The sequence below is a fragment of the Larimichthys crocea genome, chromosome XIV (assembly GCF_000972845.2).
Source record: "Larimichthys crocea isolate SSNF chromosome XIV, L_crocea_2.0, whole genome shotgun sequence".
In the NCBI taxonomy this organism is placed as follows: domain Eukaryota; kingdom Metazoa; phylum Chordata; class Actinopteri; family Sciaenidae; genus Larimichthys; species Larimichthys crocea.
In genome coordinates, this window is record NC_040024.1 from 13544204 (window position 1) to 13561807 (window position 17604).

Genomic DNA, 17604 nt, shown 5'->3' on the forward strand with positions numbered 1-17604 from the left:
TTTGGCATAAATCACACATTTTATTTGATATTTCTTAAACATACATCAGGCTTGTCCCATCATGGTAACATTATATACCAGTGTCCCATCGGGGGTTTCAACACAACTTAGAAAGATAAAAACAAAGTGTGCTGTGTGAGGGACAAATGTGATTAAACAAAAGAAAGCAAATAGATTTCTGAACAAGAAGAATCTCAATATCCTTAAACACAAACAGAATCATTAGTGGACACCCTGTGGCTTTATGTTTGAACGTGTGTTTTTTTCTGTCATTTCCCAACATCCTGACCTGAAGTGTTATACAATCTGAACCTCTAAGTGATAACAATCCCCTTTCCCTTTAATTCAACAGTGACACTAAAATAACATCATAGAGTATCTAGAACAGCTAATTCAATTCCCCCATGGTAAAGAATGAATGAACCAAAGTGAGTTTCAGCTGAATTTGGCATTCCTGTCAGTGTCATCACCATGCCTCTGCTTTAGTCTTGTCCAGTGTAAAACATGGTGCTGTAAAAGACTGGCCCGCACCAGTCAAAGAGACAATAAAGGAGGGAATCACAGACGAAGGTTGAGAGGGCCTAAAGGAAAGCGAGTGGAGGGACGAGCATCAATATCACAATATAAAAAGTAAACAACAAAACAGAAGTGATAAAATTCACATAATCAGCTCCTCTCTGTATGAAAATATGATGCGACTGTAAAGAGTCACAGGATGGCCTTAAAGAATTCTATGGATCTCTACAGTTTACATTCTATCATAAGAGACTGCTCTGTAAAGACGGTGGTCCAAAGTAAAACACGCTTCCACTGATTTTTCCCTTTTAAACATGTAGTTAAAATTCCTAGCAAACATACTTAGTTCCAATGGCAAACCAGAAAAAACAGATTTTAAAATTAGCCAACTCAGTTCATATGGATACTGCTAAAGATTAAGTTAAGAGAGCGAGTTACATCAATTACTCAAACCTATACGTCACCAAAACAAAAGCAAGCGTGTGCCTGAGCATTAATAGATGGCCGGTCTGAAACGATACATGATAAAAAGCAGATATGTGATATATTGGTCGTCGTGCCCGAAAGGCGAAGAAACATCACAACAGCTCATGAGTTCTCAATATGTGCAATATTCAAATGAAAAACTGTCACTACATGATGACTGGAACGTTCACATAATTCACCAGCCCAACTGGAAGGACTGGCTCCTGTGAAAACCACTTCTATTTAAAACATACTGATCTAAAAAACCTTGATAATAAAACATGCTGCAGATGGCAATATCCCAGAATGAACACCACACACTCTCACTACAAAATGATTTTGTCAGACGTGAAGTTTTCTTCCTCATTTTTTTTTCTCTCCCCCAAACATGTAAAATAATCTTCAGTCCAGCAGCGACAATATGTAAACAACACACTGAGAGGGCGGAGCTCTAGCTATCATGGGCAGGGATTGGCTGAGGGGTCTGATGGACACTTGATAGGCAGGGTCTGTTCAGCTGACTGCTGTAGGCTGGAGGGTTTGTAGTCAAAGATCGTCCTCTCAGCTGAAACAGAAATCACATGAGGACTCATCAGTGCATCAGAGAACATTAAAAGAACAAACAGAAAATATCTGTTAGAACAGAATCTCAAGTCATTCATCAAAAACTACTTATGGGAATAGTAGGAGTTGGTTCACTAGATAAGCAGTAGGTGGCGCCAATTCTCCACTCAGAAAAGCAGAGGAAGAGGGCATGTTACGTTCTTTTCATTTCATGCAACATCTCACACACACCTTCACTGCTTATGTACTGATAAACACACCTCAGTGTTTCCTTTGTTTAACTTATGTGTTTTTGAGTTGTTAAACAATAAATCACTTTTACTTTGCCTTCAACCTGCATCTGTTGTGACAGTTTTATCTGCTCTGCTTTTTGGTGAGCGTAGACGAGAAGGTACAAGTGCTGAGCAGAGATTGTTTAGTCAGTCAAAAGTAGACCACGGAAGCAGATGTGACCTGTCAGGTAAAAGTTTAGGCTGTGTTTGAATAAACACTTCATCTAAACACTGATATCTAATCCACAAGCCTTTGAATTTATACCTGCTATAAATGAAGGTTCACCTGATCTCAAGTCTGCCATCGCTGGGTCAGTTTTATATGCAAATTAGGTGGGCGGGGCTGGCAGTTTTTAAACCACAAACTGTGCATGGCAGCTCAGTGAAAGGAAGCTGTGGTCTGACTGACTTTAAATGAAGGCAGATCACATTCTGATGAAGGAACATTTACCTGGACTGTATAAAGTTCAATTCAGCATTATGTAGACTCATGTCATTAAAAGTCTACCAGGAACAACAAGGACGGGTGCTCTTACTTGGTGGGGATGGTGGGCGAGCCGGAGCGGTGGAAGTGGATGTTCTGCCACTTGCTGTCGCGGCGGTGCCAGATGCGGGTCTCCTCCGACTGCATGGTGCGAGGCATGCCGCTGCTGTCGATGTACTGGGTGAGGCGGATGTAGGCGATGCAGGCGGCCTCGTCCCCGATCAGGTGGACATGGGGGTTGAGCAGGATGGTGTGGATGGGTTGCTTCACCTTGGGCAGAGCTGGAACAGAACAAAGAGGATGGAGAGGATGTATGCGGACTAAAGACTTCCTGTTACAGCTCCACAACTGAACACTGATCCTCACCACGTTTACCATCACAGTGTTGTCTCAGCAGTCATTCCAGAATGCAACAAGGAGTCAGGGCATGTTCGCAGACTCTGATTTTTGCAGTGTTTGTATCCATCATTCCTGTCTGTCAGAATATTGCTGTGATAACATTGGTGAATAAAAATAAATGTCCATTACACAGTTCATCACGGCATCCTGAACAAGTTTAGAATGGAATGGAATAATGGGAGGGAACAAAGAGCGTGAGAACTTTGACTAAACCCACTCACAGGAAGTGGGTTACCATTGTGGAGCACCAGGCATGCTCTGCTCCCATTGGTCAAATCAACATGTTCTCACTGCCATCTGTTCAAATACAGCAGCTTGATCTGACACAATGCTGTAGGTAACACTCTAACATCAAGTCTCGACCAGGCTGTCTGCTGTTATGTTTCCATGTAACACTGAAGTAAGGTAACGTCGCAAGAAAGTCCACATATGAAGGAGGGTGGAGTGGATGTATGAATCAAACAAACACAGACTGCTGTTCATGTCCCCTGTGAAATCTAAATTCTTTTTAACTTTGAATTCTTTATGTACTTGTACCTACAAGTACTTTAAAACAGTTAAATGCTTCTCAGCAAGCTTTATTTTGAAAGTCTAAGTGGATGTCTTGACCAGTGAAGCGCAGGGCCGCTCACCAGTCATTTTGTTTTACTCCGTCAACACTGAGCACCACAGTTGAAATCTTAAAAGCTGGATGAATACAAATAAAACGCTCTGCTCTTTAAAGACAGTAGCAGTGAACTGTGTGCTGGTACTATCACAGTCAACCTTAGAATGAACACTATTTATTTTCTGATGCTTCAGGCAACATTTGAGAGACTTTACCATTGTCAAAGTAGAAGCGGTGGAAGTCAGTGCCCTCCACCAGGTTACCCAGGGCCTCAGGCTCAAAGGAAGTGAGGCCAGGATCACAGATCTTCCTGAAATGGAGCAGCAGACAGCCACCTTAGATCCACTGACACATGTGAAGCATTTACAGGTAGAAGTGTGTGGATTAAAGTAGTTGATCTCACGTGTAGGCCTCAAAGTCGCCGTTGTTGATGGCCTCGATCAGCTGCTCGGTGACTTTAATGATCTCCTGCTTACGAGCTGAGACAGACAAAGAGAAACAAAGCAATGTTAGGACTGGAGCGGACACACGACCCCTGATAAAGATGAAGAGAAGCATGAATTAAGGTTAAAATGGAGCAAAGTGGAACATGAGCACAACATCGACCCAAAAACCACAACATCAGGACGCTGAGCTTCACATCATGTTCAAGAACCACACAGAGGTACAGCGTCACACAGAGATGGATGGAGGGGAGAGTGGCAGGAAGTTAGTCAGCGTGGATCAACAGAGGACAACATCAAAAATTACCTTTCATGCTAAGTAGGTAAGCTAGGAAACAATGAATGCAGAGAATAAGTGCTGTTGTTGTGGCTCGCTAAAAAAATACACCCACTGACATTTACAGTATGGAGATGACGTGGTGGTCTCATTTCCACACACACACACACACACACACACACTGGAAATACATGTTTACCTTTATCAGCTTCAAGTCCAGTGTTGTTCCAGGCTAACTGAACATGGACCTCTGCTCTCATTCCATCAAGTGACATGAGCACCAACAAACTAACCGCACACAGGTGAAACATGCTCCCTCCCAAATGTTGCTATTTTGGTTCAACACAGAATCTGTGCACTCCGTCCTCAGACAGTTTTATACTGCAGCACCAAGAGACGAGACAACCAGAACCGCCTCCTCTCATTGGCCGGTTTCATAAAAAGCCTGACACAGCTGAAATAACGTTCACCTGAACGTGTCCTTTTACACCAGCTGTGGACTTTACTTTGCAAATAGCAAACCTGATCATGGCGATGTTTGCAGAGACACCAGCAGTTTGCTTACGGGGGCCACAGTGGACCTTGGAACAATGGTCAGAACTGAAGCACTCAGTCAGGAGAAATGAGTGCTTCTGCATCCTGATGTGTAGATGTAGATAAGAGGGCCTGGGAATCAAACCATTGAACCTACAATTAGTGATCCATTGCTTGACAACCCGACTTTAACCTGATCGATCCTGTCTGCTCGGTGTCCATGGCTACAAGTGGAACAGGAAGCTACAGTAACAGTTTATTCCAGTAAAAGCAGGTTCAAGTACATACTTCATCCTCACACATACTCCGTACCAAAATGATTTCTTGACCTTAAATACAACTTATTTATAAGTCGTATTTAAGGTCAATAATTAATTTAAAAGTATGATATGAGCAAAACTCAGACTGAATGATTATGAATGTGAGCAGACATTTCAGTTTTAAACTCTGGATGAACTTCGGATTGTAGCTGCATCAGTTTTTTTTGTTCACAATAACAAAACACATTATGCTGCACTAATGCACACACAGATACAGATGTATTGTCAATATGCACTTAATGCTGCAAACCATTAAAGAGTGCACACCTTCCTCAGGCAGCGCGTGGAAATCCATTACTGTGAGAGTTTGAGTCATTTGATGGAATCATTTGAAACTTTGAACTGAGGAAAAGCTTGAAATGCAGAATGAGGAGCTCAGCCTCTGCTGTCAGAATACTGTGACGCTCACAGTGTCTGTGGAGTGGAAATAATGCCCTTTGAGCTGCTGTCAGCTGTATAATACACAGTGTTTTCCTCTGGGATAGAAAGATAGGAGGGTTGGTACGCACTGGACACACACACACACACACACACACACACACACACACACACACACACACACACACACACACACACACACACACACACGGACACACACACACACACTCAAAGATAGAAGCAGAAAAACTGACGCTGGGCATCAGCACCATTAAATGTAACTACAGGAGATGACGGGAGACACACACACACACTTTTTTTTGTTGTTGTATTATTTATGTCTTGAGTATTTGTGCTGCTCCTGTCCACAGTCCTGTTTGAGTTGGTTTCATGCTGATGCCAGTATCATTAAAACAAATTAAACTGCGAACATTTTCGACAAAAACAGTTTTTTTACTGAACGAAAGAAGTCAGAGTTCTCAGATATTCAATGTTGTCTAAACACAAGCAGCTGTAAGAAGTCTGGAACTAGAAGGCTGCAAGTGTGCCGTGGCCAGACATTCAATTTGAGCTTTCAGTACTTTGTTGGCTGCAGAAGTACTTTACGGTCCCTTCTTTGCTTTACTAAACTAAAAGGTCTTAGTGTTCACTTGACTGTTAGAATCTCTATAAAATATATACAATGTAAGCAAAGTGTTCAGTCTGCACAACCTGAAATCAAAGTCAAATCTGTGATTGCAGACTTGCAGAGTTTCTGGCTCCAATAGTAAGAAATCTACAGATGGATCTACAGATCTTAAGAGCTCACAAACCAAAAAGTTCAAGAGCCACTGGCTCAAAGACGGTGGAGAGAAGTGTGGGTGTCATGGCAGCTTCTGACCTGTGGGTGGTGCTGTAAGACAGCAGCTTTGCTCTCACACATGGTGGATGAGGTGTGGTTCAGTTTTGATTTGCAAGTCACACAGAGGTCTGTTTAATTCAGTATGTTTTATTCAAGTGCCACATGAGCTTGGAAAGTGTTCAGCTGAAGCACTTAAAGTTAAAGTGACCTTGTCTCTGAGCGCAGTCTGGAGCTCAGTCCAGGTTGTGAAGCCGGTCACGTTCCTTCGATGCTGTAATAAATCATTAATGTGATGTCATACACGAGGGGCAAATGATGTCACCGAGACAGAGCTGTTCTGCATCCAGAGTCAGCGTAGATCCACTGAAAGACACAGCTAATGTAATTAAAACCTGCCCAACCTGCCTCACCCATGAAGCCAGCACAGTCTGTGTGCTTTAAATATGCAAAAGGTTGTCTGATCTGTCCCAGTACTCATGTAAAATGATGTTTTTGTCACTGGGCCCTGCAGACTGTGCAGTCATAGCTGGACTGGGCGCTCTGACAGGTCACACCACGCTCTCACCTCTGAGCTGCCTCTAAATCCTCTGACAGACACTCCGCAGCACGACCCGGCCTTGTATCTACATTGTGCCCACTCAGGCTAAACTACATTAGCTGCTCCCCAGCGCGGCCTGATGGGAAGTTTCCCATCCCATGCTCCGCTCAGCAGTCAGCTGTCATCCCGACTTATCAAGCTCCACTACTCTTACAAATAGCCACTAATTAGAAAAGCCCTGTGGTACGAGGAAGTCTTCCATGCATGAACCATCAGTCCTTGACTGGTTGACCTTTCTAATACACATGCACCAAATAACACACTGGCTGAACTCATACAGGAGTAGTACAGGGGGCGGGTGTTTGGCCAACGAATTTCAGAAATCTTTTATTAGAACTACATTGATAAAACATTGTTTAAACAAACATAATATTGTATTTTGTCTTTCTCTATATGGATCCAAAAAATTTGATGAGATATTGTGAACATCTTCTGTGATATCAAAACAAGGGGAAGCTTTTAGTTTCTTCCCCTATCACTAGGAAATGGACTTACACTCGGAGTTGGTGGGGCCCGGGCGGGGCAGAGGCACCCCAAGCTGGGACCGGGCCCCTGCACGGGGGTGTGATGGGGGTCGCAGTGGCATGTGGCGGGATGGTCAAAGAAAAAGACCAGAAAAGAAGATGTGAAGAAGAGGAGCAGGTAGGCAGTCACCAGTGCCCACAGGATGTACTGGCAGCACTCCTCACGACTGGGCCAAACACTAGGAGAGTACCAGCAGGAGGAGGAGGAGGAGGAGGGAGATGAGGAGGAGGAGGAAGATGAGGAGGAGAAGGAGGAAGAGGGGGAGGGAGGCTGGCGAGAGATGGAGTGGACTAAGTCCTTAAGGTGGTAGATTTGGGGATCGGTGGAGGGAGAGTGTGCTGAGATCAAACGAGGTATCAGAGGAGGACAAACGTATGGAAGGATGCAGATTTGTGTAGCGGAGGCAGCAAGAAAGACAGGAAATGTTAAATGGAGAAAAGGAAAACATGACATGAAGAATACATTTTAAAAAAGGCATGCAGGAAATGACAGTTTGTTCAAAGCCCTCGAGTCTTCCACCAGCTGAGAACAAATCAGAGCAGATGAAAATGTTGAGAGATGATAGAGTGAATACCAAGAGGGTGATGAAGAAGGAGCATCAGCATCACAGGGAACAGCTGAACAATCTGCCAACACTCCTGGAGGGAGTCAGATGAAAAGCTCAACTGTGGGGATGTGATAAGAACTTTAAAGGTGGCGATGTTTGGCTACACCAACATGAAGGCATAGTTGAACATTGTGTTATATTTACATATTATCACCTGTTGTTATGCCATTCAGCAGGCACAGAGCAACACTGGCATTCATTTAGACTTGCATCTCTGAGCACTCAATAAAACCAAGTCTAGTATTCCCTCTGGCTCTTTAGCTGCGTCCACCAGCTAGTCTCTAACTTTGTCTCTCTCTTGTACGTTGCTGTGCAGGTAGTGCAGAGTGGGGTTTTCCACACATACACACAGAAGCTGCCCTCTGGTGCTGGAAATGAGGTTGATGAGACCAGTGAGACTGAACCAAATCAGTGCAGGCTGTAAAAACAAATGAATGAGCCAACAGATGCTTAAACAAACTGTAAAGCTGAGAGGGACTGCACAGTTGACGAGAATTCTCGATTGCTTTGTTAATATATGATATTGATAAGAGCAGCTTTAAAGTGCTAAACAAATTCCACTCTGAACCTTGTTTCAAGCATCTGTTTGCTGTAAAAGATCTCTGTTAAACCCACTGTAACACTGCCTATCCAGCACCAAACAGCAGACAAAGTTAGCTCTGATGGAGAGTGGAACATCTAAAAGCTAAAGACTCAGACATGTTTGCTCAGAGCCAAGAAGAAATATTTTCATCAGGTGGACACATGATGGATGTGTTTTCAGCAGGCTGTTTGTTCACCTCCAAGTAGCCAAAAACAAACAAAACTAATCAATTAATAAAGCTTTAACATTTCTCTGAATAAAAGATACAGTATCACCTTTCAACCACTTCACCAAACAAAACAAATGCTGGCCACGTTACTATCCATTAATCTCAGAGGAAATAACAGACTAACAATAAGCCAGCAGCCATCCATCATTCACTGGTGCATGAGTCACATTCAAGAAAATAGGAAATACTAGCTGCCTTTTCATCTTCCCACTTCCTGCCACTGACAGATTCTCCACAAAGGGACCACTGCTGAAATCACAAAAGATGTCAGGATTAAAATTTCAGGGAGATTTCTAAGCCTCTTTGTAGCCCGACGCGCTGACTGGAGCCACGAATGCGAGACAAGAGAACAGCTGTATTATAGTATGGAGTACAAGAAGAAAAGCACAAAGACATGACAAGGGCAAAGACTCTGCTGAACACGATCATAAGTAGAGCGGTGTAAAGCGATTTCAGCTTCGCTGAATAAGGTTATTGGAGCATTGAGGAATGACGACCCTATCATCCATGAATAATAATGGAGGCCATTATAAGAGGACAGGAACATGCTCCTTAATGGGCCTGTGTATGTAGTGGGAGTATAGAGGCACATATGCTGGCACACACAAACACACTGAGGAGTGCGAGTAGTGTCAGGGAATCAGAGAATGTTCATATGACAAGGATAAATACTTTGACAAAATGTCAAAAATGTGGGAAGATTCAAATCTTATTTGTCTAACAGATTCTCTGTTCCATCAAAGGTCAGTGCTGGAGTGAACCATCAGAAAGATATACAATCACAAATCAATTCCACTCTGGAAAACTAGAACAAATGTCTCAAATATTCACGTCACTGAACACACTGAGCACTAAGGCCTCTCCTCTCTCTTTCCTGTTATGGTACTCCAGTCTTTGAGCAGCGGGTCAGCTGTCTGTCTGCTCATACTCTACTATACTTTGTGGCGACGTTCCATAGCTTTTAAGATTACAGCCAAATACAGAAGTCCTAAACTTAAACTCAAGTATATATTGAGTCAAACTCTAAGTCTTACCATGAAACCGGAGTGGAAGTTAGACTTGTGCACTATGGAGATAACCAATGTTAATATTTGCCTGACTGTCTAGTTGTTTACGGCACAGGCCTACATACAGACAAATGTATCTGGCAATGCAGCAACTGTTACCCCAACCTGTGAAATTAAGTGGTTCTAGTCAGTCCAAAGACTTTCAAAACTCTGTTTATTGAATTTGCATTTACATTACATTCACATTTTACTTTTATCCAAAGCGACTTACAGAGAAGGGAACAATCAAAGTATAGTACGATAAGAAGCGTTAGTGCAGCAATAAGTGCTAGTGACGACTCTTTAAAGGTGTAGAATTGTCGTGTAGTGCTAGGAGAGAAAGTACTCTCTGAAGAGCTGGGTCTTCAGGAGTTTTTTAAAAAGGTAGGGAGGGACGCCCCTGCTCTGGTAGGAACTGGTAGTGCGTTCCACCAACGGGGAACAACAAATAAGAGTCCGTGTAAAGTAAGAATAAATGTGTGTTCCGAGTTCATCAGACCAAAGAGGAAAGTGTTATGAACCACCCAGCAAAATTTGAATGATTAAAAATATCAACAAGTTTATGAAATTAGGTGTCAACATCAGGTAAAAATGAATTCTCAGCTCCAGGACTGTGGGGGCGTGTCCTCTGCATGTGCTGAAGCCACGCCCACTCGTGGCAGCAGTCAAGCAGCCATTTTGAAGCGACTGAAACGTGTCAGATGAGTTCAGAAAATGACATGACTAACTTTCAAACACTCTGAGTGAGATGAATTCATCTCCATCTCTCTGCTAGGGGGTGCAGGGGTATGCTCAGGGTGGCCTCAGCGTGTCATCGAGCCACCCTTTAAGGACCGCCCACAAAATCCTGGACTGAAAACTGGTGAAAAACTGTTTGAACCTCTAACTCCACATTTCACTAATATATCGTTCAAAGTCTTTTCACATGTTTCAGCAACTAGTTTCCATCATCCACTTGTATATGCTACGCCGAGCTTGGTGTCACCTGCTAGCCTAGACACCAAATATTAACCCTGTACATATTCTACACTCATGTTAATAATCAGTTTCACATGTGTTGAGTGACTGAAAAAACTATGTTCAACTAAAGCACCACAAATGGGGTCAACAGCTCCCCCCAGCCCCAGACAATAATCGTCGGCCAGTTGGTTTGTGGTAATTAAATGGTTCGTATACGCTTTAAAAAAGGTCCACCTCCACAGTCTACATTCCCCTCAGGGTGGAGGAGTGATTATAATCACTACCCATTTCATGCTGTGCTGAAATCTGCATTTCCTTGTGGGTCAGAGCCCAGCCACCAAATCTAAAGGCTAAATATATTCTGCATCTATGTATGTATTTAAATCCATTTCATGAGTCTGACTAAAATCAGTTTTGTTTCAGCCACAGCAAACGCTGTCAGTGGGGGCCCACAGCTGATTTTCACCCCAGGGCCCCTACGCCAGTCAGGCCATGGTCTCACATCACTAATCAATCAATCAATCAATCAATCAATCAATCAATCAATCAATCAATCGGACAATACTCAAATGAAGAAATATGGACATGATAAATTAAACACTGAAACTGAAAATAAAAATTACAACATGTAATAGACTGAACGAGTAACAGGGTGTGGTCAGACTCTTCTAATAATAACGTGATTTACCCAGAGAGAAAAAAAACAAAGGTGACCTTAAAGGGATGTAAAAACTTCACAGGCAGCACTTGTTCTAAAAGTCTAGAGGAAAGAGTTTTAATGAGGTGTGTGGGAGTGGTCCTGCAAACAGAAGGGTAGTCTGTGAGTAAGAACCTTCCTACCTCTCACGTCCTCGTCCTCGATGGTAGTGTTGGCGCTCTCGCTGGACTCCTGTGGAATGTACAATAAAAATAAAAAAAAGACTTGTGAGTATAACCAGCCTGACAGAAAAGCACAAACAAGCTGAGGACACAAGTTTAGCTGAGACTCAGTGTTTGTCATTTTAATATCATCATGTTCCATCCTAACCACGGATTAGATTTTTGACAGAATCTGATTGTTACCCAATTCATTTTGAGAGGAAACAGTGAAGACATTAGGCTTTGTCTTGGGTTTGTTGGTTTTCCTGTTGGTCAGACCTCGGTATCTTTTATGACCAAAACATAAATTAGCATGACTCTGTTTAACCCCCCGCTCCGTATAACATTCCCTGGATTATTGTTTAACGTCATGATGACAGTGTCTCAACCCATCTTGACTTGCTCTTTAGAGATGTCAACATTTTCCCATCAACTGACTAGTTAATTAACATCTTATACCAACAGTAGTGATGAACAGATAAACAGAATTTCCATTTATATGGATACTGCCTTAACCCATTAAACATTAAACACAGTCTTACTTTGCATCTCTTTGGTTAAAGGACCAGTGTGAAGGATTTAGTGGCATCTAGTGGCATCCGTATAATATGCAAAAAAAACTATTCTAGAGTCAGTGTTTAGTTTGTCCATTCTGGGCTACTGTAGAAACATGGCGTTCAGTATAAGGACCCGTCTTCTATAGACATAAATAAATATAAAAATACTCCATTTCTTATTTTGCCATATTCTCTAAATCTGACACACTGGACCTTTAACTGAGGAACATCTCATGTTTCATGACACATTACTTGAACAAATATCTCATTTACAAACACAAGAAGTAGAAAAGCATGGGTACATGTGAGCTGCACACGCTCTCTTCATGTATGATTCTACAACACCTTCACTAAGCACAGGAACACTGTATGACTATATTCAGGACTATGAGCTACGACACACGATACATCACTGCAGACAGAAAAAAGATACAAGCATGCACGTGTTCCCACGCTGTCATCTGATGGATTACACATGATGATGTAGATCCATACATCTGCACACACACACACACACACACACACACACACACAGAGTAGATGGACTCCTGGCTAGTCTGTTAAGGACTCGGCTTGGAACAGCTTTGGTATCCATGGTATCGCATGGTCTTATTTCTGTTCCAACAGCATGCATAATCCTTTTGTCACACAACTGTAAAACTGACTCTTGTTACAATCACAATGGTCGCACATGCTTTTAAACACTGCCATGTAAGATGACACACACACACACTGAAGATTTTTATGTTCAGATCTTACATGACAATGGCAGAAATATCCAGAACAGTAAGTGAAACATAAAAGTTGTACACATACAGCAGATGACTGTTAAGTCAAAGAGTTACATGCAAGAGTTGACATCATGCGACATTTGACAGAATCCCTTTTATCATGACGTGTTGAGTGTCAGTAACATCCATTGGCACACAAACATCATCATCAGAAGCAACATTAAGGCTCTACTCTAAATGGCGCACACATCAGCAGCAAACTACGGCTTCAGACTAGCATCTACTCAGCTGTATACCTTGTTTCCATCAGCTGGGTTGTGGATAACAGTGGTTTGAGGCTCCTGATTTGAGGACCGACAGTAGGAAGAGAGGTTGGTGCAGAACGAAAGTGAGTTAGGAAGAATGTTTGTAAGGAAAGGAAAGAAAAAATAAGAGTGGGGGAAATTTACATAACTGCTATTTGAGGGGGTCAGTACTAAAAACAGAATGACTACAGCAGACTGCAGCACTGTTACACACAGATGGACAATTCCCTGAACATCAAGCAAGTATACCGAGTGTTTCACCACAGATGACCAAGTTTTACCCAACACTGACAGCAAGATGATTAAATCTGACATGGACACTGTGGTGAATGATCTGTTCACAGACTTTTATCTGAAAAGATTTACATGTAAAAGACAAGCATTTGACCAATCTCACACAAGTTTACAGACACAACAAACACGTACCTGTGTTACTCTAAAGAGATTAACAACATCATCAAAACCGCATATGAAGCAGAGGTAACACGAGTAAATAGCCAGGGTGGGTTTCCCCACTCACACGGACTGTACATGCTATTGCAGAACTGTTTGCTGTACACTGGTGCTGTATCACTGCGTCGTGTGTCACATGATGTTACTTTAAGATGAACTCGGTCACAGTGATGTTCACATATTTTACAAATACTACTCCACCTCAGGATAGTGCTACTGTTGGCTTTGCTGGATTTGTGTAGGCGTGCATGGCTACAGAGAGCAGGTGCCTATGAGTGTCTTCTAAGAAGAAGCAAAGGGGAAGACTTTTGGATGTCCAAGGTCCATGGAAGTAAAAATCACCATTTTACCAGATATATAGTTTTAGTTAACACCTATAAGATTTGAATGGTGTTTCAACACACCTAGTTGGATTATCAATAAAAGCTAAAGCTTATGAGTTGCAGGTACATTTCTAAACATTGAAGAGGTGCCCCTACTTGGTGTCTCATGCTAACTATGTTCAGACTTGATTGACATCATTCTTCTCAACAACAGTAGTTCACTGGATGATTACCCATCATGTCAAAGAGAGAAGTCAACTATGACAAAAAACTTAAAATGACACCGACCAAAAGCTTTTGCCTGTTAGAAACAGTGCACATCTGTATCTGGGGACCATTTTGGTTGAATTCAGTAAGCATGGCGTGGTGATGTCTGATTTAAGTCTCTGACTGGCTGATGCTCCTGGGTGAGTTTTTCTGACATCATTAACTTGACTTTTCAGAGTTTAAGCATTAAATTAATCTATAACATTATTGATTTATCCTCAAAGCAAATGGATATTTACAGTAGTAAGAAATACTTCTCACAACTCAGCAAACCAGTGTTGTCTCCAGTGTGTCGACAACGAAGGCTTGAACCCTGTGGCAGCAGTATATTAGCCACCGATGACATGCAATGGCTCCAGCGTTGCCATTGCAGCCATCATCAACAACAAAGGAAAATGTAGCCCATGTACAGCAATGTCATGGCAATGCAATAAAGCAATCCAGAAGTGCGTGTGGACAGCTCATGTTACGCAACCATTAAATACATCTGTGGTTATTAAAGCTGTATGGAAAAATACAATCACCATCGACAAAGTGGGAAAGGCGTGAAGTTCGACATAGCTGCATAATCAGGACAGATAAACAGTTAGACAGTCATGCAAGCATGCAGGCAGCAAGGCAGACAGACAGTGTACCAGAGAAGGAGTGGGGACAGGCTCTTTGGGGCTGGTGACCACATTGGCCTTGTTGTTGATCTGGAGGGACAGAGTGGACAGACAGGTAGACAGACAGACAGACGAACAGGGCAGAAGTGACAAGGCTTAGTGTTCAGACGGTTCTTCAAGCAGTTGCTGTGAGGGGGGGTAAAGTGCAGAACTGTGCTCAAAAGTTGTCAAGAGTGGTGCTGTGTAAATCAAACATGCGACTGATCCAGGAGAGAACAGGTAAGCACATAAACCCTCCATTTCATTTAAACCAACAGTGTAAAAAATTAATTTCATCAAAGGAAAAGTGAATAAAATGGAGTTAGATGGAGAGAGGCAGATAGTCAGAGTGAAACAAATGACCCAATTACTCTGGAGAAGAATGATAAATGAGGTAAAACTCTCAACTGTCTTTTCCACTTGTCGCATATATTCTGTTTTCTCACTGCTATGACGCTGAGATCATACAGTATTCTCTGAGATATAGATGCTTAATGTCGGTTTTCTATTTTAAAAAAGTAATAAAATCAAAGAAATAACACTTTGCCAAGACTAGTCTACAGACATGTTGGCTGTTTGTGAGGCTGTGCTTAGGCACAGTGGTGTTTTAAGCTATGTCAGCATGCTAACGTGCTCACAGTGACCGTGTTAAGATGTTTCTCTTTAGCTCTCGAGGTGCTTTCAGACCATGAAAGGTCACGGATGTGGCTGCTGCCCTTCAAACTCTAGGTTTTGTATTTGCAGCAGCAGGGCTCTCTCAGTCCTACCAGCCTGCACACCACAGGCTGCTTCTCTTCACTTAGTGTACTCTCACAACACGTCCTAATGGCTTCAAAAAGAGGAAATGATTCTGACTGAATAAACTGTTGGTACCTTGAGGTTGAAATCTCAGACAAGAAGTCAGGGGACCAATCAGTCATCAGAAATGTCTGAACTAAATTTGGTGCTGTCCATCGAAGAGATGTGAAGATATTTCACTGGATAAATGGCACCAGAGGAAAAGTAGGGCATCGTAAAAATAATTAGGGTTCATCCTGAAGAAACTGCAAATGTCCAATTACATAACAGAGATATTTCAGTCTGACCAAAGTGGTGGACAACTTGACAACCCTAGATCACCGCTGCATCCATGACTAAGACATATCTCACTTAGACTCATTTGGATTCAGGCCTGAACAGCACAATGTAACATTTGATGTTTTCTAGGAAGTGAACATGGTCCTATCAGTCAGCATTCCATTTTGTGGAAACAGCAGCACATGACCCACAGATACCAGAGTTTCTCTTTCACTTTCAGAGAAAAGATACAGAACCGATAAACTGAACTATGTATAACTTCTTCTGTCTGTTCACAGATGAGTCATGGTGTATTGTAAAAATCTCAAGAACTGAAGCTTGTTTATTCCTCCAGCTGAAGACACATTCATGCTGGTTTTATGAGTGGGTGCGTGTATTGTAGGGGATTTGTTGTTCGTCCTGGATGTCCTTCCTGAGGTGGGAGCTATGATCTAGAAAACCTGGAACATTCTGATTGTGACTGACAATAAGAAAATCTTGGCAACGAGAGAATCATGCTTACAGGAATATGAATAATCAGGTTGCTCTTTTGTTCCAGGTCAACGTCACATCCTGTGAAGACTCATAACCCCTGAACATTATTACTGACAAAGACATTCCCAACAGACTGGACAAAGCAGGAAAAAGGAAATGGAGTGTCTTCAGAACAACATGTTTGACTGGTGCCAGTCAGATATGATCCGAATGAGTCTAAAACTATTTGTTTTACCTGCAGCTACTGTTCTACTGCCTCTGAATCTAAAGGTTGATTCTGATGCTAAGGACACACGACATAACTTCAGCCACAATACTGAATGAAAATTGATTTTGCAGTTAATCGGGGTTAGTCTTTTTACACATACAGTTCAACCACAAACAGGAAGTAGTTCTAATAATACAATGCTATTCATGCCTTTCATTTACTGGGCACAGGCATACTATTGGTGCATCATTACACAAATATCTCCATTTTAAAACCAATAAGAGACTCTGGCAATAATGTGGATGTTGCATTTCAATTTGTTTTTCATGAAGACATTTATTTAAAAAGGTAAAGTTGGGCCTTGGGAGAGACCAGATTTGTTTAATATTTAATAGACTCACTGATGGGAGGTCAAAGACTTTCCACTGATCTGCTCAACATTATTATGTACACAGTGGCATATCTTTTTTTTAAATATATAGTTGGAAGATGCAGACCACTGTGGTAAATATCTACCTTTTACTGTGTTACGATGCTAGTTTATTAGCAGGTAAACAAGCTGGACATGTTCATAAAAATGTCAGATGCCGGGCTGAAGCCAGGAATCCAAGCTCCCCCGAGAACTTCCAAATTGAAACACTACAGAAGCTCCAGCCCTGATCATAAGGATAACAGTCTTATTTCCAAATATTAATCAATCTACGAGCAGAATAGCCCAGTGTTACATTGTTGAAGGGTGTCTTGGAAGTGAAGCTACACATTCCATACCATGTCTGTTCAGTCATGTAGTGCCTCCATAGCCTAAAGCAGCATTGTTCAGCATCGTGGTGGAATTTAAATTGGAGGATTTTTTTCTACTGCTACGGAGTCAGTCAGGCTAACAAGCAGCAGCAAGCTCAGGCCTACCCCTGAATCTTCTGTACCGTCCACCTTCCTTTTCTGCGTCGAGCAGCCACAACACAATGAGAGGGACAGTGAGCTGATAACTGACTGTGTAAACACGTTTTTTACAAAATATCTCATATAATGCACACAGAACAGCACAGGTTTATGTAGAGG

General features: G+C 42.2%; 1 protein-coding gene across 24 annotated transcripts in view; it reads right to left on the bottom strand.

Moving 5' to 3' along the window:
- Positions 1–17604, bottom strand: part of camk2d1 (calcium/calmodulin-dependent protein kinase (CaM kinase) II delta 1) — an 82275-nt gene continuing 64671 nt past the window's right edge. For 4 of the 24 annotated variants that reach the window (XM_027288068.1, XM_027288065.1, XM_027288067.1 and 1 more), the window contains exons 14-21: positions 14778–14837; positions 13091–13135; positions 11489–11537; positions 4058–4078; positions 3711–3786; positions 3523–3617; positions 2354–2582; positions 1–1546 (exon numbers count right to left, since the gene is read on the bottom strand). In XM_027288068.1, the coding sequence (XP_027143869.1) occupies positions 1543–1546; positions 2354–2582; positions 3523–3617; positions 3711–3786; positions 4058–4078; positions 11489–11537; positions 13091–13135; positions 14778–14837 (579 nt within the window). In that variant the 3' untranslated portion in view covers positions 1–1542. Of the gene's footprint in view, positions 1547–2349; positions 2583–3522; positions 3618–3710; positions 3787–4057; positions 4079–11488; positions 11538–13090; positions 13136–14777; positions 14838–17604 lie in introns of those variants that run through there. The other 20 variants (XM_027288081.1, XM_027288079.1, XM_027288080.1 and 17 more) reach the window with 9 other exon arrangements.